The sequence below is a fragment of the Thunnus maccoyii genome, chromosome 15, assembly GCF_910596095.1.
Source record: "Thunnus maccoyii chromosome 15, fThuMac1.1, whole genome shotgun sequence".
NCBI lineage: Eukaryota > Metazoa > Chordata > Actinopteri > Scombriformes > Scombridae > Thunnus > Thunnus maccoyii.
The window spans coordinates 15,727,341-15,748,858 of record NC_056547.1 but is presented as its reverse complement, the minus strand read 5'-3'; the positions used below and the strand labels follow the sequence as shown (position 1 = coordinate 15,748,858).

General features: G+C 37.8%; 2 protein-coding genes across 2 annotated transcripts; both read left to right on the top strand.

Annotated features, from left to right (window-relative positions):
• The first annotated feature begins 8,425 nt into the window (after positions 1-8,425).
• On the top strand, positions 8,426-10,744 carry rpz2 (rapunzel 2). Its single transcript, XM_042435698.1, has 2 exons — positions 8,426-8,518; positions 9,703-10,744. Exon 2 carries the CDS (start codon positions 9,754-9,756, stop codon positions 10,441-10,443), a length of 690 nt encoding a protein of 229 aa, XP_042291632.1. The 5' UTR covers positions 8,426-8,518; positions 9,703-9,753; the 3' UTR covers positions 10,444-10,744.
• Positions 10,745-12,718: 1,974 nt separating this feature from the next.
• On the top strand, positions 12,719-20,733 carry krit1 (KRIT1 ankyrin repeat containing). The gene is made up of 17 exons (XM_042436600.1): positions 12,719-12,946; positions 14,633-14,802; positions 15,156-15,312; positions 15,603-15,695; positions 15,770-15,899; positions 15,991-16,234; positions 16,683-16,798; positions 16,984-17,127; positions 17,262-17,418; positions 17,780-17,887; positions 18,273-18,429; positions 18,659-18,810; positions 18,923-19,089; positions 19,286-19,373; positions 19,473-19,679; positions 20,082-20,198; positions 20,424-20,733. Exons 2-17 carry the CDS (start codon positions 14,701-14,703, stop codon positions 20,511-20,513), a joined length of 2,229 nt encoding a protein of 742 aa, XP_042292534.1. The 5' UTR covers positions 12,719-12,946; positions 14,633-14,700; the 3' UTR covers positions 20,514-20,733.
• Positions 20,734-21,518: the final 785 nt, after the last annotated feature.

The following is a 21,518-nucleotide window of genomic DNA, read 5'->3' as shown; positions in this document are numbered from 1 at the left end:
ACTCACATCTCACTAGCATTTACCAACAGCAGCATCTGTAGACCAGTATGCATAGCCAAAAAATGTTATGCATGTTGTAAGGGATGTGACTGCTTTTTGTGTTTGTGCTGAAACCATTCTGCAACTACAGTGAAAACAGCAAAGATAGCATACAAAATATTTGGTGGATTTCCCCTTTTCCACCACCTCAGTGCCTACAACAAATTAGGTAAAATCACACTAATTACCCATGATTGTTCAAAGATGACAAGTAATTTAACTCAGAAAGCTGTAAAGCACTTTCATCGTCACTTTGACCTCACTACAGTCATGTAAATCTACAGCTTAGGCAGTAGAATTGTAAGGTTGAGGTGATATATTAGGTGCAATCATTTACAAAGTTTCATGAATTCCTTTTGCGCTCTACACATCACAAAGTGAAGACAGTATGTTACATTTTCCTTTTTCAGACACAACTGGTCTTTATCGTGCAGTACATCCAACCTGGACATGCAGCAGGAAAGTTGCTCTCTTGGGTCAAAGGGCCTTCAGCAGCAACAAACTCCTTTCACCTCTCTGCTAATTAATGTTTATCTGCTGTGTTTACTCGGGATGCCACTCTGCTCAAACAGCTAATAGATCACAGACACCCAACTGGTCTGCTTTTGCTGTAATCAGCAGATTGTGGGATGTCACAATCCCACTATCCTGGATGTCATACAATCAATCTTTGCAATTGGTGCAAGTTTCAATCATGTGGCACCCTGCACCTGAAGTTATATTATCAGCAGAAGATAGTGATATGCAGTAAGTCCTTATTGTTAGAAATAAGAATCTTCCTCACATGTGACACAGATGCTCTGCCAGAAAATTGGGGTTTCAAGTGTGGAATACAAGCCTTGTTTTTTGGGTTGTTTTTTTTAATATTAAATGAGAAAATTCTACTTATTGATGTGCAAAACATACTCAAATTATGTCAATTTAATGCCACCTGTGCCATTATCTTACTTGAGCATGTTAAAATGTGTGTTTTATATTGAGGAAAATTAATTGCTGCACATTCTCTAATAAATTGATTATTAGATAATCTGTCAAATCAATTGATAATTCATGATAAGCAATCATGAAAGTAAGTAAGTATGAGTATTTTTTAACCATATATTTTGAAAGTTGAAAGATGTGATAAACTTAAACAACAGAGTATGTATGTCCATCAGAACTGTGCAAACCACTAATGCCCTTTGCCATGTCATTATTTGGGCTGCCATCTGCTGGCTAAGATTACAATGACATGGTATTTCATGAACTGTGTAATACATCAACAAGGTGTGAGACATGAGTATCACAAAATACTGACATTTGCGCCTTACTACTAGAAAACGCAAAATTTCTGCAGACATGTGAGGTGTGCTGGCAACATGGCGTGGCTGCACCACAAAGCACACTCAAGCTGAAAGGTCAAGGTAAGTCAAAAGTCAAAGCATGCCATCAACGACCACAAGGTGGCGGTGAGTTTCAGCCCTGCAATGATAATAGAAATGCAGTTATGTTTTGTTAACAATAGGGCCATCTGTTCAATCCATTCCTCTTCTGGTGTCTTTTTTTATACAGCTACCATGCACAATCTTATGGTTAATATGTAAATATAAGTCACTGATTTATTTTAATCTACCTTTATCACTGCATTCTGTGTAAATATAATTTTGATAACAGTAACAATAGAAAAAAAAAAAATAGGCCCCCACACCAAGTCTTGAACTCAAGTCTCCCAAATCATTGATAACTGTGCTGACTACCAAGCTAAACCGAGTGCAACACCAATGTGAAGACAGACCTCTACTTATTTATACACCCCTAACACAGAGACAGTGATTTAACCAATCTGCACGCTGGTATTTGACGTTTTTTTTTTCTTCCTGAAAACAAATCATTTAAAAAATATTTTTACAAAATAAATGTTCATAAAAAACCCACTGCTTGCTTTGCCAAATAATGTATTTGGATTCGGGCACACCCCTAATGCACATGTTGATTATGTTAATGAATACACAAAGTAGATACAGACATGGCAAACAAAAAGTCTGGCTGGTGGATTTAGTGATTTCGGGGCCCCAGGCAAACGCCGTCTTGCTTTACTTTTCACCCTTTCTCTGACTGGGAATGTTGGTATTGGCAGTAGTAGAGGAAGTACTCAGAACTTTTTTCTGCACTAAAACCATTAATACCGCACAGTAAAATTAAAAGTCCTGCATTCAAATTTTTATTTAAAGTGCAGAGTGAAAGAGAGGAATTATTAGCACAATGTACTTAAATTTACTTAACATCTCTTTGAGGTGGAGCTCTTAATTCAAACTATTTCATAGAATGCATAGATAGCTTAATAAATAATAATGCATCATATTTTAATTATATTATATTTTGTGAGTAAAATCTGAATCTGCAACATTACCAGTAACATTTATCTGTCAGGTAAAAGTAGTAGTAATGTAGCAATGTTTTCCTCTGAAGTAGAAGTTGAAGTACACAGTAAGTAGTATACAACTGCATTTTTTAAAAGTGCTTTGGGGGCCTTTTGTGAGTTACTTCAGGATACAGTGAGTTAGAATAGTAACATAATTAAAAAAATTTCATATCTAAACATCGTCAAACACATAAATCTATAGCTGTTTAGGGCCCTTTTAATTAGGGGCCCCAGGCAGTTGCCTACCTTCCCTAATAGTAAAGTTCGCCCCTGGTTGTAGTCCTGTCAGAGCTGGGGGGGAGGCTGCAGTCTGAGCTGAGGAGGGATGTATGGAGGTTTGAGGTAAAGGAGGACAACCAGAAGAATCTGGACGGATGTTGGATGGAAGTCAGCATGAATTAACGTAATATGATGAACATAAATTGTCTATTTATGAACCAATAGCAGTAAAGGTTTAATTCCTCACCATGTTGCACTGATGCATGATCAGCACAATGGTACAGATAGGGATGCTGAGCAAGTCTGTAGCTGCTAGAGCAGCAGCAGTAGTAGCAGCTCTCAACAACAATAGAGAGTTGGCACGTCTGCCTGGAGAGTGGAGTGTGATTTTTCACCCATTTGCATCCAGCAAGTCAACAGGTGAGTTCCTTTTTGTTTTGCTTGGTAGCATAGGAAAAATACATTACATTTTCAATCAATTTGACTTTTGCTATATGCCCTTACTTCTGGCCCTTACCATGCCATTTGATCACAACATCAAAAAAAAAAGCTGTTTTACTATTATATATTTCTTTGTTAAGCCTGTAATCTATTCTTTGAGATTTTTACTGACTTATTAGGCAATCTTCATTTTTTGGAGTTTTTACTGTTTTTTTCTTGTAGTGAATTTTATTCTAATTAAATGCGAAGGAGTGGCACTTGTATTAATTTTTGAAAAGAGACGCTTGCTAACTACCCAGATTATACCTTTCATTAAATAATCTCTCATTTCAGTGGCAACTCAACATTTCCTCCCAGGACACAGCTCACCCAGAAGGAATCCCAAGAGATCAGGTAATATGGCTCCCTTGTTCATTTTACCCAATTTACCCAATGAAACCCAATCTTACTACTTTTACCCATTTCTTGATTAACACCCATCCCATATTAATTTTATCAAGTTTTCGGGACAATCGGTAGCCCTCTTCATTTTACCCATTTTTCAAATAACCCCCCCCCCTTACTCACTTAACCCATTTTTCAAGTAACACCCAGTCTCACTAATTTTATCCATTTCTCAATTAACACCAACCCCATATTCATTTTATCATGTTGTCGGGAAAATCGGAAGCCCTTTTCACTTTACCCATTTTTCGAGTAACACCCCCCCCCCCCCCCTTTACTCATTTGAACCATTTTTCGACCCAGTCTTACTAATTTTACCCATTTCTCGATTAAAACCCACCCCATATTCATTTGATCAAGTTTTCAGGAAAATCGGAAGACCTTTTCATTGTACCCATTTTTCGAGTAACAAAAGCTGCCTCTATTATGGCACATACTTGTATTTCAGCCTATTAAAATTTCATTATTTGGAGTTTGACATTTGGGTACCACGAATACCTCATTCAAAAGTGTTCCTAAAAATCCAGAATTTAAGAAATTTACCTTTATATCCTGACATTTGAGACTCCAATTAACTACGATGTCAGGTTAAAACTATAAAAACTAAATAACTATGTACATTAAAACATACAATATGTACAAACAACAGAAAACAAACAACATTTACATAGAATACATCCAGGCTCTGGTGGAGGTGGATAATGCACAGCGCCCTGCTGGAAGTGGGGAAATGTTAGGAGTCCATTTTTGGTAAAATACAGCTTCACCTTAATTTGGCGAGTGGTATTCGAAAGATTTTTAGAGTAACATTACTTCCTTACTCATTTTACCCGTAGAAAATGAGTAAGGACATGTATAGATAGATCACAGTGATCTTGCACTTCAGTTGGACTCTGAAGAAGACATAGATGCTCTCCAGACATTTGTCTTCTTGAAAACTAAACACTGCAAGCTGATCTGTGAGCTCCAATTTCTCTCTTTCCTCAAGTTAAAATAACTAGTAACCTTGACAATGAACCAAATTAACTCCAGGAGAGCAGCATAAAACATAACACTATGAAATAAGATGCCATGTTTCACAAAAACATAATGAATGTCTAGCATGATGACAATTAATGCAATACAAACAATATTCTGTTTGATACATCAAAATATCACACATGCAAAAACTGAAAATCATGAAGTTGTAAGACTTTAGTTGACTGTGTTTATGCATTTCTATTCTATTGTTGTATCAAACTATTAATGAATGTGTTGCATTAATTGTGATCATGGTAGTAGCCTGTTAACTTTTTGTGGAACCTAGTAGCACCTAATATGCACAAATCTGTTAATGACATATATGTGTTTGTATTTTAAATAGTTTCCCTGGTAGAGCAGGTTCTTGTGTTGACACCAATGACCCACCAGGTCATGAACTATCTGCCAAACGGCCACTGTATTGGAAAAACATAAGAGAGCACCACATCTTAGAGGTCTTCTACCAAGTGACATCATTACAACATGCTTGAAATTAACATTTTTGGACAAGCATCCCACAGAATAATTCATCTCAGCTCGTCCCTCTAAAGGACACAGGCTGAGGGAACACGTGGTCCTCTGCTCCAACGGGTGTGTGTGTGTGTGTGTGTGTGTGTGTGTGTGTGTATATGTGTGTTGTACATGGAAAGATCAGCAGATGTTTTTCCCGATTTGTCTGATATCACAACATAGGAAGTCAAACATTACACAACACCCTTGTCCTGTTGAATAATATTTGGTTACCTATTGGTACTTTTTTTCCACACAGAGTGTATAGAATAGAAGTTCCTGCAGTTTTCATTAAGTAATCAGGACAGGTGAATCCATGTAAAAGCTTGGAACTGTTGAACCAAAGACAATGCAAACATTCAAGGTTTCTACAAAACTATAAATCTAAATATAAAACCAAAAGAAAAATGTGCTTCTCAACATGCTTAAAGCTAAACATACACTGTATGTTGTCAGTAACTGTATCAACAATACTGTAAATGAAATTGTGATGGTGGAAAATGTTTATATTTTGCTTGGTTATTGGTTAATCATTGATCCTAAAGTGACATCAAAAATGGATTTTAACATGATATTACATTGGGGAATGAAAGACCATCATACCTATGCAAACATCTCCATCACCTTCATGACAAGAGCAGCCATAGATGAACCTCTCATATGCAGGAAGCTAAGGAGGAGACGGAGTTTAAGGGTACAGCAGAAAGCACTGCAAACAGCCACAGCGTTATTCTTTTTACTATCACTAGATGGCACCAATGTAATTGACATTTTTAATATTTAAACACAGTGGCCTTCAGTTTCAAGTACTCCGACTGCTACAAAAGGCATCATACATTGAGTAAAGCACTTTAAATTGTCTTTGTGTAATGAAATGTTCTGTATAAATTAACTTCTCTTGCCTTGCCAAAGATATAGGCGATAGAAGTGTTAGAGAGGACGATGAAGACGAGGTTCAGGATAAGTGGTCGAAGGGTGGAGGACATCCAGAAGATGATGCAGGAGGTGCTCAGTCCATGCAAAGAGGAGAACTCCTCCTGAACATGAACCTGCAGCGTGAAGCCCTGCAGATTTTGTGGAAAAAAATAGAGATGTCCATATTGTCAGCTGTTCACCAATGTAATGTATTCTCAAAACCCATGTTTGCATTTGTTTGTGGACTTAAACTAGTGCTTGATTCCCTTATTGTATAACCCCTGTTACTGTTGGCATTGTTTTGATATTTTTGCTACAAACTGACAATGTGATTTTGTGTATTTCAGATACTTGCCTGTAAATGCTGAGTAGGTTTTATACAAAGCAGCCAATAAATTAAGTGCGGATGGTTGTTTTTATCAAAACAACAAAAATAGAGCATAAAAAAGAATAATGTTCAATTTAGAACCTTTATTACAATAAAGTCTTCTATAAAGGCAGAGATATGAATTCAAAATAGGTTAGTTAGTTAGGTTAGGACATACAAACAAACACACACACGCTCCTGCAGAAAAGCCATCTCTTGAGACTTCTGTTTAATTTCACTGTATCTACGCACCCTAAGCATGCCTTTTAGGAGGTGATTGTGAACAATTTTTCCTCTTAAATTAAATGTGTCATTATTTTCTTTGCTTAAGCCTGTCAGGATTGCAACTACTACAGGCCTTTTTCACAGCAAACATTTTGACTTGACATAGTAGGTATAAAGCCATCATTAATCTAATAAGATTAACAATGGCTCTGTTCTATTCAAGTGTCCCAGTAAGTCATGACAGTGTCACAGTGAGCCTGTCTGCACAATATCCGAAACCTGGAACTGAAGCAGCTAAACTGAATTCAACCACCATTGATTTTATTATTTAAACCTGTGTAGTTAATCAATATATAAAATGTTAAAAGATTTGAATATTTAGAAATTATACTGATTTGTTTTTTGTTGGCTGGTCAAAGATTTCTTTTAGGGGGGTGCACTCATGATCATTGACTGTATGCTCACGACCTCAACATTTCTGAAATCCTGCAAGCTACAGCCATGAATACAGTATATCGGTACATCATCTGGCCAGAAACTTACTTGTTTTTTCCATGACTTTTGTACACCTCATCTTACTTGGAACTTCACTTTCCTTGACATCAACTGAACATTAAGGTCACCACCAGCTTTCCTGCATTTTAAAGGGTCAGTCCACTCAAATTACACACACACACAAAACAAAAAGTTCTCATATTCTCTCACCTACACTGGTTGGTATATAGTGCTACAGTAAAGCTGTGTTTTTTGTCATTTGAGTGGTTTCTCCTTTTGCAGAAATAATCCTGATAAAAAAAAAAAAACTGTCAACAGCGTATTGTGTGACATTGTCTCTGGAAAGAAATGTTTTTGTTGAAGTTTTTTTTAAATATAGTTTTTGCTATATCTCATGTCATGTTTGCATCTGCATGTTCACTCAAGTTGCACTTTCTGTCCCTATTAAATAATTTTGGTAATTGTATAAACAATGTATTTCTGGTTAATGATATGTTATGACTATTTTTAAGTAGAAAAGCCTTACCAGGGACAGGGGTCGCCAATTAGCCTTGGCTAGAAATCCTATATGCAATACATCTGTGTCATGTTACTTTAACCTGTTACAATGGGGTTTTTTTTGCATCGTCCCTGACAAACAAATACATTACAAAAAAATTAAAAATTGTTTGATTTGTAGTTTCAAAAACAGCTACATCGTGTTACATGCAAAGAAATACTGGTGAAGTTTTATACAATCACTATGACACCATCTCTTATACAAACTTTTTCTGTGACACTGTAAATTGCAAATCGCTGATTATTTATTTAATGCATTGAGCACTACAAAAAAAAATTCCATATATCTTGATTGTATCTAAAACCTTGGCTAATAAAACCACATCTGTCTGATTGGCTAAATACCAATAGACATATAGGTGAGAAAATATGTCTTTTGTAATTTGGGTGAACTGACCCTTTAGATTTTCTTTAAACATATCAGAAAAATGATGGAATATCACTGACTGTGTATGAATTCTAACTGAAAAGTAATTTTATAAAATCTTCACAGCATTATCATTGATACTAAGACATAAAAACACTGAAACTAATTCTGTTTCCTGGTTATAAAGTGTGACATTGTCTTGCATTTCTGTCTACTGATAATCTCTGTGGTATCTGGTCACCCATACTGGTTTGGACCTAAAATTGAAACTCAGTAAGGAAAAGGATACTCTGTCATTCACTGTGTGTAACAGGCTGTGATTGGAGTTTGCTGCTGCAGTGCACTTGGAAGAACTCCCCTTTATCCAATCAGCTCGAGGCATGCATGAGTCACTTCCTGATGTTTACTCCCTTATATGGCAAGAGGGGTGTGTCTTTATTCGACTAGGGAGGAAAATGGTGGAACGTAGAGACGGACAGCTTCAGTAGACAGAAGGATACCAACAATTTTATCTCTGGTGAGTAAACATCTGCTGCCTCATGGCTTTGTAATCTGTGCTCTGAAGGAGGTTTGAATTCTGTGTGATAGCTGAGTCAGCTGGGACTGATTGAATGCAAGCAAAGTACATGATTTATGTGTATATGTGTGTGTGGTTGGGAATCAGGAAATGAGAGAAACTGGCTTAAAAACACAACAGTAACACATCTTGAGTTAAAGTTAAAGTTTCCAAAAAGCTTCTGTATCTTATTTGAACTGTTAAAGAAGACGGATGAAAGGTTGGGACTTGTAACCATTTGTTTATTTCCAGTCTTTCTTGTTACTATGAAGACACACCCACTGTTGTCCCTGAGTTATTTTTCCTGAAGAACAGCATTGAGAAGGATGATTAATGTCAGAACTATGAGAAACATTAATTATATTGGATTTGAGTCTTCAGTCTCAGGAACTAGTAGAAGATCGATGATATGTCTGTAACATCTGTAATATTTGCAAACTCTAGCCTACTGAAGTGCTTCATTATAAACAATGTTTTATAAAAATTATTTCCCAAAACACAATACTTTGCTTTGATTAATTGGTTAGTTGATGGACAAAGAAATTAACAGGCAACTATTTTGAATGTTGAATAATTGTCTGAGTAATTTTTTAAGCTAAAATGCCAGAAATTCACTTTTCCAACTTCTCTGATGTAAACCTTTGCTAGATTTATAGTCCTTATATGATATTAAACTGAATATCTCTGGGTTTTGGACTGTTGGTAGATAATAAAAAGCAATTTTAACATGTCAACTTGGCTTTTTTTTTGTGATTTATCGAGAAAATAATTGAAAGATTAATGAAAATATTTGTTACTTCCAGCCCCAGTTTTCCCCCTCTGCTCACATGCCGAAGCTTTTTATCATTACAGAAAACAGGAGCCTTCATTGCGACCTGTTGTCAGTAACGTTAGCATGTAAGATGACACCATTTTCAATATGGCAAATGTGCAGCAGCTGGTGACAGCAGCTGTGGGCTCAGCAACCTGAGAGTCAGCTTTGTGCTTAATTTTTATGGTAATCCCAGACGAAAAAAACATTTGAGAACCTCTGTGACCGATAATTCTATTAAAGATCTGGTTGGTTTATTATATCCAGACACTGAAGGTACCAGGCAGAGTATGGATTCAGTTTTATAGAACATGTGTTGCTTTTTTCTTTCCAGCCTCAAGAGTGTCTGTGTTGACCTTAACGTGGCAGAAGAAAAGCAGCAGTGATGGCTGATGCAGGACAGATCAAGAAAACTGCAGCCAAGGTGTTGTGCTGCGTGGAAAAGGTGTCCTCCTTCGCCTCCTCCATTGACCCCATCTTTGGCATCGTTTCCTCTCTGGTCGGGGTTGCTCGCAAGGGCCTGATGGACGAGGAGGGCCATGCTCTGGATAAGGACTTCCAGGCGATCCACACCAAACTGGAGAGCATCTCCCAAAAGAACCAGCAATGCCTGAGACAAATCCGCATTGACGAGGTGAACGAAACCTACGGCAAGTACGAGGAGTACATCAAGCACCAGTACACTGCCTTCAACAGCATGGTGGCGCAGATGAAGAAAGATCCGGATAACACAAAACGCTACATGGAGACCTTCGAGAAGATTTATGAGAGAGACAAGAGTGACATGAGCCTGGATGTGTACTACCGCGGTGTGATGGGTATCAACTTGCTGTTTGGAAGACCCTTGCTGAAGGTGTACCTGGATAACTGTGATGGCAACCGTGAGATCATGGAGCGCCGCTGTTCACACATCACTCACCTGTTCCACATGGGTCTCATCGCCCTCATGGCCTACACAGCAGTTACAGAGGATGACGAAGATGAGGTGCGAGAGAAGTGGGCCAAGAGGGTGGAGGATATCCAGATGAAGATGCAGGAGGTGCTCAGTCAGTGCAAAGACAAAAACCCCTCCTGAACATAGACCAGCAGAGAGTGGATGTCTGCTAGGTTTGGAGGGGAACAGTACCAAAATGTATACTCTCAGCTGTGGACCAATGAGAAAAGACAAATCATGTTATAATATAAATATACATATACATATAATGTATAACAGAAGCCATATTCTCCTTTGTTTGTGCTTTTGAGCTCCACATGATATTGTTATTGCAGCAATTTGGTTATTATATCGACATTATATGTTATTGTTGTTGAAAGAGACCACTACGTTTCTGCTGTTATGTGTGACATGCCAATAAATGTGGAAGTTTTATACAATCTCTTCGACTAAAATATAGAAATTATTATCTGATTAAGTTGTATATTTGTGAAATCCATTTCATCTCCATTAAAACCAACAATTCACACATGAAAAAGTCATGCTGTACTAACATTTATTATAAGGCCTTCTATAAGGGCATGGATGAGTACTTTACATCCATACAACAAACACACAAACACATGCACAAACTTCCTCTTCTTGAAAAACCAGCTCTTAAAACATCAGTTGAATTCATCTAGCCCTGATTGAAACACAAACTTCCTTTATCTCATTGCGTAACACAGTAAATCTGCACTATGTGGAAAGGAGCCTTGCAACAGGAAATACAGTAATAGTGTCTTTATGGTGTCAATACATAAGAAAATAGGTCACATTTAGGAGTAGTTTGACCAGGGGAAAATTACAAAAAAGAAAGATTAGACAGGCCAATCTCACTGATCTCCAAACAAGCCAAATGTAGGACCACCAACTAGTTGCCATCATATCACAAGAAACTGGAAAACAAAGAGAAATCCCCAAAGGAAAAGAAGAGCAATTTCACAAGAACCAATTGTATAAAGATGTTAAAACCTTCCTGACCCACTAGTGGACCAATCATTTCAAAATTGTTAAAATATTTTTAATTTTAGTGATCCAAATGTTTCCGAAGATACCAAATGTGTCAGGCTGAATTTGGGGAAATTTGAATAAAATGATGTACAAGATATTTATTATTTTCCCATGGGATGGTATGGTGCAGCTATAACAATATGGAGTCTTGAGTTTGAAAATGTCACAAAGTGTAAACATCATACCGCTTCAATGAAGAGCTGAAACAGGCTGTGGAGATCCAAAGTGTTTAGATTAGTGTCTAGATTAAAATACATTATGAAATAAAAATTCCAATGAATGAATACAGACAAAATATAAAACATAATATAACATGTTTGCACACAAGGTAATATACTATACTTTACTGTAGCACTTCATCTTATCTAGTCCTCTCCAAAATTAATCTTTTTATTGATTTTATTGTTATACTGTTTGTGTGTATCGTCATTGTTTATCTGTGCTCTGCTGCAAGCCCAATTTCGCTGAACTGAATTGAACTAACATAATCTAATAGCTATAGGGACAGTCAATCCCATAATTGGTCAACAGTCAACGTGAAAAATGTTGTTGAGAAATAAGAGTGAAAAACTCTGCTATTGTGAAAAGAAGAAGAGCTGGGTTTTGGATTATTTTACAATTTCAGAGTTATGTTATATATTTTTTCTGCATATAATCAAATAATTACTCATTTCCTGGTGTTGCTTTATTTATTTTATAGGCTACTGAACACTTTGTGACTCTAAACCAGTGGTTCTCAAACTTGTTCATATCAAGAACCCCTAAACTGACACAAATTAGACCACAGACCCCCATTGACAAGATTTTGTCCTAGGGTCCCTCATCTGATAAGATTTTGGCTCTTAGATGTTTTATTACACAAAGTGTATGAAACCCATGACCAAAATAGTCATACATTCTGTCATTGTGTTACTTATGGATGGAATTATAGTGGTAATAAATTATTACCATTTATGCAAGGGACCCCCTGGAACCCACTCAAAGACCCCTGGGGGTTCCCGGACCCCACTTTGAGAACCACTGCTATATACTATAGAAAAACAGAGAAATTAAAATGTTACTAATAAAACACTCTCACCAAAAATCAGTAATTTAATCAGTAATTTTACAATATCCTTGTAATGTTCCTATATTTATCATATTATTGTATTCATATTATAATGACCCCTTGTTTTAGAAGTATAGTCCACATCATTAGGTCCGTAGGCCCAATATCCCGCTAGAATGCATTTTACATCCGGTCCAGAAGTACTCAAACTAAAAAAACTACTTGCATCAAGGCATTACATCCTAAAATACTCTGTAATATATAACGTTTCTCTTCGTCAGCCCGCACTGACTCCCCCGCACCGCCAGAGTCCTCTGTTGTCCAACTGGAGCTGCTGTAAGTGAACGTAACGTGACTCCTCTATTTGTCTCTGCAGCCCAGCCCCAAATTATGGGCCTGCGACTACTTCAACACAAATATCTCCTCTGGAAGTTCAACTGTATCAGTGTCCCGGCTGAGGACTGTCACATTTAACACCGTGAGGGCCGAGGTAAAGACGGAGTTTGTGGAAAGCTGTTTGAGGAAAACGTCGCGTCCCTTTCGGTAAGTTTCAGCGGCTCAACTAGCGGAAAAAGCGGTAGCATCCCGGCTACAACTGTTGATTCAGTTAAAAAAAAAAAGTTGTTTGGTGTGAAGAAGAATATATATCAACAGTGGATAGAACCAATAATTCAATGTGTAATGTAAAATACAGTATATAACATACAATAATTGTTTAAAGACAACAGAGCGTTTGGTTTCCGGGGCGTGACCCTCCTCTGAACTCAAGCTGATTTCTGAACTGATGCTTATTAATGTGTTAACCACAGCCGTCAGATGAAAGTTTTATTCGCTTCTATTTTATTTCATTTCTCCTTTACATTGTCGATCGCCGTACACAACACTTGCAGTCAACATTTGTCCTTAGAGTGGATAAAACCTGTTATTGCAGACACCTGCAAAATGCATTAACTACACACATTACTCATGATGCAAAATGAAAGTGGCAAAGCTTTCAATGTATTTTGATGTCTTACAACAGCAACCATAAGGCATCACAGGCACGATCTTAACACTCAGTATCAAGTGTCTCAGGTTGAATAAGCTTTATATATTGTGCATGAAAAGTTATAAATATAATGTATTACATTTATAAAGAATATACCATAACCATAATATACATCAAATGTTGTTAAGTTCATTTATCAAGTTAGTTGACTTTTCTAACCAAGGTTAATGAGCGATGATTATTTAGCTTTTCGTGTCCACACAAATAATATTTTCTGAGACATCAAGAACACTCAGTCCTAGTTGAGATTATGGCTGAAACTAATAGGCTAATTGTTTGTTATTTTTGATTAATTAGATTTTTGTTGTCTCGATTAATTGAGTAGTTGTTTGCTCTATCAAATGTCTGAAAATTAGAGCTGCAACGATTAATTGCCAACTACTTTGACAATTGATTAAAAGTTGTGAGCCAAATTCTCTGGTTCCAGCTTCTCAGATGTGAATATTTTTTCTGGTTACTTTAGTCCTCTGTTATAATAAACTAAATATCTTTGGGTTGTGGTTGTGATTGGGACAAAAGAAGACATTTGAGGACATCATCTTGGGCTGTGGGAAGCAGCCATTGACATTTTTCACCATTTTCTGACATTCTATGGACCAAACAACTGATCGGTTAATCAAGAAAATACTTGATAGATTAATTGATAATGTAAATAATCATGAGTTGCAGCCCTACTGAAAATAGTGAAAAATTGCTGTGTTGTTGCAGTTTCCCAGTGCCCGAGGTGACATCTTCAAATCGCTTGTTTGATCCAACGACCAGTCCTAAACCCTAAAATACTCAGTTTACTATCTACTACTACTATATTACTATACTTATAGAGTTATAGTACTTTACCACTATAACACAAAGAAAAGCAGCTCTCAAATCTGAGAAACAGGAGCAGTTTATGTTTGAAATATGACTTAAATTAGTATTTGACTATCAGAATAGTTGGTTATTAATTTTCTGTTGATTCTCTATGATTCAACTAATCATTTGGGCTCTAATTAAGATCAACCTGTATGAAAGTATTAACAGATAATCCGGTTCTGTTATCAAATAAAGACTATAGCGAGTTAGAGATGAACAGCTATATTGAACCGGGATATAAATAAGCTGGATGTCAGTGTTGTTGGAATGAATTTACTCCGCTCATCAGTCCTGATAACATTTTCTTCCCCTGTGATTGTGTGTTTCAGGCATGCCTCTCCACAGCATTTGGCCCTTGTGTAGGATGTTTTGTCGGGAGTGAGGAAAAGTCAGCACGATGGGCAACGAGGACAGCCTTGAGGATGTGTTTGTGGCTGTCATTCGCCCAAAGAGTCAAGTCAGCCTGAGCTCAAAAGAGTACAGAGCCAAAGCCTATGAGGTAAATGCACCAAGTCTGACAGTTGATGTCATGCTCTCCTCAACATTTAGTCCAAAACTACAGGAAAATGCTAGACGTTAACAGTTAGTTTGGTCTTATTTAAATTTTCTTAAGCAGTTAACGTAAAACTGACAATTAACAGAATTTCTTAAATTAACATCATAAATCCTGACCAGCTGACAACAGTTAATAACCTAAACTCATTAATAATGCAATATTCAATCAATAAATGTTCGTACATTGAAAATGTGGACAGCTGCAACAGCCAATGACATCTTACCAGATGTTCAACCCACCAGTCCAGAGTTCTTATCTGACTGTCAGTTTCCATGTTTCCTCTGGTGTCTGTGAAGATCCTGTTGAGTGAAGTGCCTTTAGAAGGGAAGGAGAAGAAAAGAAAGAAAGTCCTCCTGGCGACAAAGATCCATGCAGGAGGAGACAAATCCAAATCCATTTTGGATTATGTTGATGAAACAATCAGACCAATATCCAATAACCAAGGCTTCATAGGTAAGTGTGGGACTGCTGACTTTAATTAAAACCAGTGGTTCGCAACCATTTTTTGGGAAAGCAAAGGTTTACTCACAACCCCTTGTTACTGGTTGCGTATATTTATGAGATGCAGGCAGTGCAACCAAAGGCTGAAGTCTGCTTCTCAGACTGCTTGTTTCATTTTAATAGTTTTTTATAATTGTCCAGTATTTCACAGTAAAAATCCTTTTCATTGTCATGGTTCCCCTCAGATTTATCCTGACGCTCAGGTTGGGGACTGCTGGTTTAAACACAATTTTGTCTTTTAGGAAAACGTGTGGTGCACATGAAGAAATTCCCCCTGGATGGAGACAATGAAGGGAGAGAGGCCTCGCTTTTTGTTGTGCCAGTCAGTGTTAAAGGTGAGCAAAACACAATAAATCTGATTCCACAGTTTTCGTAGCTCAGCAGTAAATTAATGAGTCATTCTGAACAGACAACAGCAAGCCTGTGTATAGTGCCGGGAGCCCGAGCTTCTACTGCTTCCAAGACATCATGCGGGTGTGCAGTGAGACCAGCACCCACTTCTGCCCCAGCACCTCCAAGATGCTCCTGGCCTTAGACAAGTGAGAATATATATATATGGTCTTCCCTTTGCCAGGAAATAGCACTGGGAAGTAAAACATGGCTTTAACATTGCCTCTTTTACCTCCATAGATGGTTAGCGGAGCAGCACACTGTGCCTCACGCCATCCCTGCTCTGTTCCGGCCAGCACCCATGGAGCGGGTGAAGACTAACGTGAGCAACCCGGCCTACAGCAGCGAAGGCAAACTGAGTGATGAAGGTCTGCACATGGGCTACACTGCCCTGGAGATCAAGAGCAAGATGATGTCCCTGGAAAAGGCGGACATGTGCATCCTTAATCCGCTCTATGGCTCTGATCTGCAGTACACCAACCGGGTGAGAGACTTAAAAAGTGGTGTTTATTTAAAGGGAAATGTTTCTAGATTAGGACCTCTGGTGGGTTTTTTTTAATACCGGAAGAGACTTGAAAGACTAGAAAATGAATAAATTTACTGTTGGAAGATTTCAACTAAAGTCCAAGAGACAGTTCTAATATTTTCTGAAAAATCTGAAGGAATAATTTGACATTTTGAGAAAAACACTCATTCGCTTTCTTGTTGAGAGTTGGATGAGACAATGTGAAAACAGGCCAAGAAATAGTCTAATTCGATTTTTGTTTGGATTTATTTAGAGGACCTGGTAAGTGGGTTTTGTTTCCTTTGGACAGAGCCAGTCAAGCTGTTCCTACATGGTTCCAGTCTCGAATAAAAATGCTGTTAATTAATCATATAAACTTAGCCCCTTTTTCCTTGTTCTGCATGCCTGTCTGGCCTTTTGTTTGTAGGTGGACAAAGTTATCATCAACCCATACTTTGGGCTTGGAGCGCCGGACTATTCCAAGATCCAGATCCCGAAGAGGGAGAAGTGGCAGCACAGTCCCAACTGTGTGACAGAAGACAAGTGAGTTATTCTTACATGAATCACACTGTCATCTATTGTCATATTCTTCTTATTTGTGTGTCTAATTTCTTCTCCTTTTGGGGCATCCTGTAAAGTCAGCAGGATAGTGTGAATTTCATCTGTTCCTTTCCACCTCATAAACGTCTTACTGTATAAACACTCAACACAAACTCCTTTCTCCACAGGGAGCGTCAGTGGGTGGATGACTTCCCCCTCCACCGCAGTGCCTGTGAAGGAGACACAGAGCTGCTCTCCAAGCTTCTGGACAGCGGCTTCTCAGTCAAGCAGCTGGACAGCGACCACTGGGCTCCCATTCACTACGCCTGCTGGTGAGTCTGACGTTCATCCAACTGCCCAAGAAAGTCAGAAGTATCCATAAGTTTTTTTAATTTTCTTCAACTTCAGTTTATCTTGTTCATGATGAGTCGTGGTTAAGTTTGACATCTGTGTGGTTCCCTTTTAGGCACGGTAAAGTGGAGGCGACCAAGCTGTTGCTGGAGAAAGGTAACTGTAATCCAAACTTGCTCAACGGCCAGCTCAGCTCCCCTCTGCACTTTGCAGCCAGAGGAGGCCACGTAGAGATAGTGCAGCTCCTGCTGCAGCATCCTGAGATTGACCGGGTACGAAATGTGATCTTTGTTGTCTCAACACTTTGCTTGTTTCTTATGGTCTTTTCCCGATTAAGTTAAGTTGCTGTGGATCATTATTAACAAGGAATTAATATTTATTTGTACATTATACATGCACTATTTTTCATCAAGAATGATTTATTTCCTTTTGAATAATAAAATCAATAATGTGTTTATTACTTGTCAAATTGTTTACTTGATATTCATTACACTGGACTGTGTGATATTGGGAAGTTAAATGTAACGGCTTTGTATTGTAACTGATATAAATTGACCATAATAAATCTCATGATGTAATTACAGTTGTAAACAATAAAACGGTAAATATTGATATTGACTTTCCCACCAACAGCACATAGAGGACCAGCAGAAGAGATCGCCTCTGCAAGTGTGTGAGGAGAACAAACAGAATGAATGGGAGGAGACGGTGAAGCTTCTGCAGCAAGCCAACAGCAAACCTGTGAGTCACACATCAGACTTTTATCGCAAACATGTTGCAAAAAAAGGAGGACGGAAAGGAACAAACTACCAATAACAGAGCAGCATATGTCCTAATTTTTTGTGGCTATTTGGTATAGTATGTAAAGGAATTGTATATATTGTATATTCAATTCTATGTGAAGAAAAGTATGTGTATGAATACACACATGATGCAGGAGTATGCAAGGGGCAGGACATTTATTCTGTTTCCCTTACATGTCTCCACTGCAGTTAAGTCTTCTGTTCACTAGATGGTGCTATTTCCTCAAGTATAGACCCAGGTGTCCACCAGAATCTGACTTTTTGTATCAAAGGACTAAGCTATGTCTCACTTGGTTTTGTCTGTATGTTTTTTTGTTCCGCAGTATGAGAAGGTGCGAATCTACCGCATGGATGGCTCGTATCGCTCTGTGGAGCTGAAACATGGCAACAATACGACAGTACAGCAGATCATGGAGGGAATGCGTCTTTCTCAGGAGACCCAGCAGTACTTTACCATCTGGATCTGCTCCGAGAACCTCCGTAAGTCCACACATTAAAAAAAACAAACACTCCCAAATGTATCCAAAATACCAACCTGCTTAGTTAATTTTACGGGAGAAGCTTTTGATCAAACTTTTTTTTACATCTTAAGACGTTTGATCAGTTGTTGCATCATACATTCTTGAATTAGTAGCCTTTTCTGTTGTCATGGCAAACCTACGTTGCAGTAACGGTAACGTGCATATGTGTTTGTGTACACGTGTGACAGACCTGCAGCTGAAGCCGTACCACAAGCCCCTGCAGCACCTGCGGATCTGGACAGAGATTGTGACGGACCTGACGGTGCTGGATCCTCAGAGGGAGACACCTCAGCTCTTCCTACGCAGGGATGTTCGGTTGCCTCTAGATGTTGAGAAAAAGGTAGCTCACATCTACATGAAGCTATTTGTTTATGATTTATTGTACATATGTTATTTAGATGTCAAGTATTTGAGAACGATTCCTCACTCCACCACTTACTGTTTTGTCCCAGGTGGAGGATCCGCTGGCCATCCTCATCCTGTTTGATGAGGCGCGTCACTGCCTCCTGAAGGGCTTCTTTCCTGCTCCTGACACCAAGCTGATCACACTGGCCAGCCTACTCCTGCAGATCATCTACGGCAACTATGAGAGCAAGAAGCACAAGCAAGGGTTCCTCAAGTAAATGACTGTTTATAAATCATATTTCTGATTAAATGCATACTGAACAGATTTGATGGTGAAATATCTTTTCTGTCTTACGCAATATCAGAAAATTGCATCGATTACTTGTTACCAGTTAAATGCTGTGTTTTTGAAGTGCAGAAACATCTTGAATACTGTTCAAGTTTGTGTTTTTCTCTGTTTTTTCCAATAGTGAGGAAAACTTGAAGTCAATTGTGCCGATATCTAAGGTGAAAAGCAAAGCTTACCACTGGACCAACAGGATTCTTCACGAATACAAAGTAAGCTTGAATTTTTCATCCTAAATATTCCTTTCACCATTTAAATCAAATCACACTACCCCCTGAGGTTACTTTTTTCCCTCCCTCACTCTCTTACAGGCCTTGAGCACCAGTGAGGGGGTGAGCAAAGAGATGCACCACCTGCAGCGACTCTTCTTGCAGAACTGCTGGGACATCCCGACATATGGCGCAGCCTTCTTCACGGGTCAGGTCTACACGAAGGCCAGCGCCAGCAACCACAAAGTCATCCGCGTCTACGTCGGGGTCAACACAAAGGGTCTGCACCTCATGAATATGGAGACAAAGGTATCCCACCAAGCTTCAAGTATACGCCAAAATTTCCTATGTGATGTAAAGCTTCATGAGCAAAGTTTTTCTAAAGATTTGAACCTATACAAATATATATTAAATATATATTGTTAAAGTTTGTAACTAGAGGAAAATGTAGAGGGTCATGAGGGAATTTTTCGAACCTGCTATTTTGCTGTACAAGTTGCTCGGACAGTTGAAGTGGGTAATTGTGCTTAATAATTTGTAAACGGGGAAAAATGAACATTACAGGCTAATATTTAATAGTCTATTCCTTTAAGCGTAGTGTGGGCTGGAATATCTCTGTTAATGGTTATTGTTCATGATTTCAACAAGTTAAAGATTGATTTTAGTATGTTTAGCATGTTCAGTATAATAATTAAACTTTTGCACTCCCAGGTCCTTCTCATCAGTTTAGAGTATGGCACATTCATGTGGCAGCTTGGACACGCTGACCAGTACTTCCAGATACACAGTGGTGAAAACAAAATGAACTTCATTGTCCACACAAAACAGGTAACGGCTCAAGGTGACCATTTAAGTGGTTCAACATTGTTTTCAAAATATATTGTAATAGGAATTGTAGTTAAATAGAATTATAATTTATATCAATTATAAAGGTTTATATTTTGACAATCTTCTCAGTAGTGACAATTTAAGTTTGAAATGTTTATGTGTTGTGATGAATATGTTCAAGTTGAAGTATGAAAATTGTCTCTTATGTTAATTGTTTATTCACAGGCTGGCCTTATTGTGAAGCTTTTAATGAAGCTGAGTGGACAGATAACCCCAAATGATAAAGGTGCATCAGACAAATATGCCTATGGCTGAAAAACTGATGAAGACAACACAGCTGCCAAAGATCTCAGCGCAGGTTCTTCTTACTGACTCTCATCTGACTGCAGTAACTCTGGACGGAGGGCAAAGCCGCTGGTCTCTCCAAAAAGGCCTAATTTTGTATATTAGTCTTACAGAAGTATTTCAAAACTTCACATTTTGTGTGTTTTTGATGAGTCCTATATTTTCATTGCATGTAAATATGTTTATTTAATGTTTTGTTTTAATAAACTGAATAATGTATGAATAAGAATGTATTGGTCTTTTTGTTGGTAATTTTTAAACTATATGATCTTAAAAACAAACAAATTATGAAACTTTTTTTCAGAATTTGGCTGAAGGATGGAAAATTATAACATGACCTGTTGAGGCAAATGACTTTAAACCAAGGGAAGTAAAATAATAACCTCTACAAATGAATAGTATTTGCTTTGTACCATCCAGACGCAACACAGAAATTAAAGTCAGAGACAGCTCTAGATTTTGATAAACTACTTGATAGTAGAAAATTAATTTTAGGTGATACAGAGGTTGCAATCATGTAACGTACTGCTTAAAATAAAAAATAGACTGAGTGCTTTATCATTTAATGATATTAGTAGCAGCTAATATTTGTGCACCAAACCTGGAAATACTACAGTACATGTAGTACATGACCTTGTAATGCCATGAAACATATTGTGCACATGTTTTGTGCGAAGTATATAATATAGAGCAGTGTGTTTGGTTATTTATTAAATACCTTATATCTAAATTTTGCAAATGTACTCAGTCCATAAATCATGGTTTTTCAGGGTTGTTAGCATTGATTTTTTTTTTTATAAAACTTTATATTCTTTGCTATGCTTACAATGTATGTAAATGTTTAAACTGAACTATGTGCCTTTGTTGAGATGAGGTTGATAGTTTTACTCTTCCAGTTTACAAATTTACAAATATGTATCTCAATAATAATTTTACGGAATATCTTGCGGCCACATCTGAATTTAGTTGCCACAA

Coding starts and splice junctions, on each gene's coding strand:
- krit1 (XM_042436600.1), top strand. CDS start 14,701: ATGGGCAACGAGGACAGCCTTGAGGATGTGTTTGTGGCTGTCATTCGC. Junction 15,900..15,990: donor ATGCTCCTGGCCTTAGACAA/GTGAGAATATAT, acceptor TTACCTCCATAG/ATGGTTAGCGGAGCAGCACA. Junction 19,374..19,472: donor GGATTCTTCACGAATACAAA/GTAAGCTTGAAT, acceptor ACTCTCTTACAG/GCCTTGAGCACCAGTGAGGG.
- rpz2 (XM_042435698.1), top strand. CDS start 9,754: ATGGCTGATGCAGGACAGATCAAGAAAACTGCAGCCAAGGTGTTGTGC.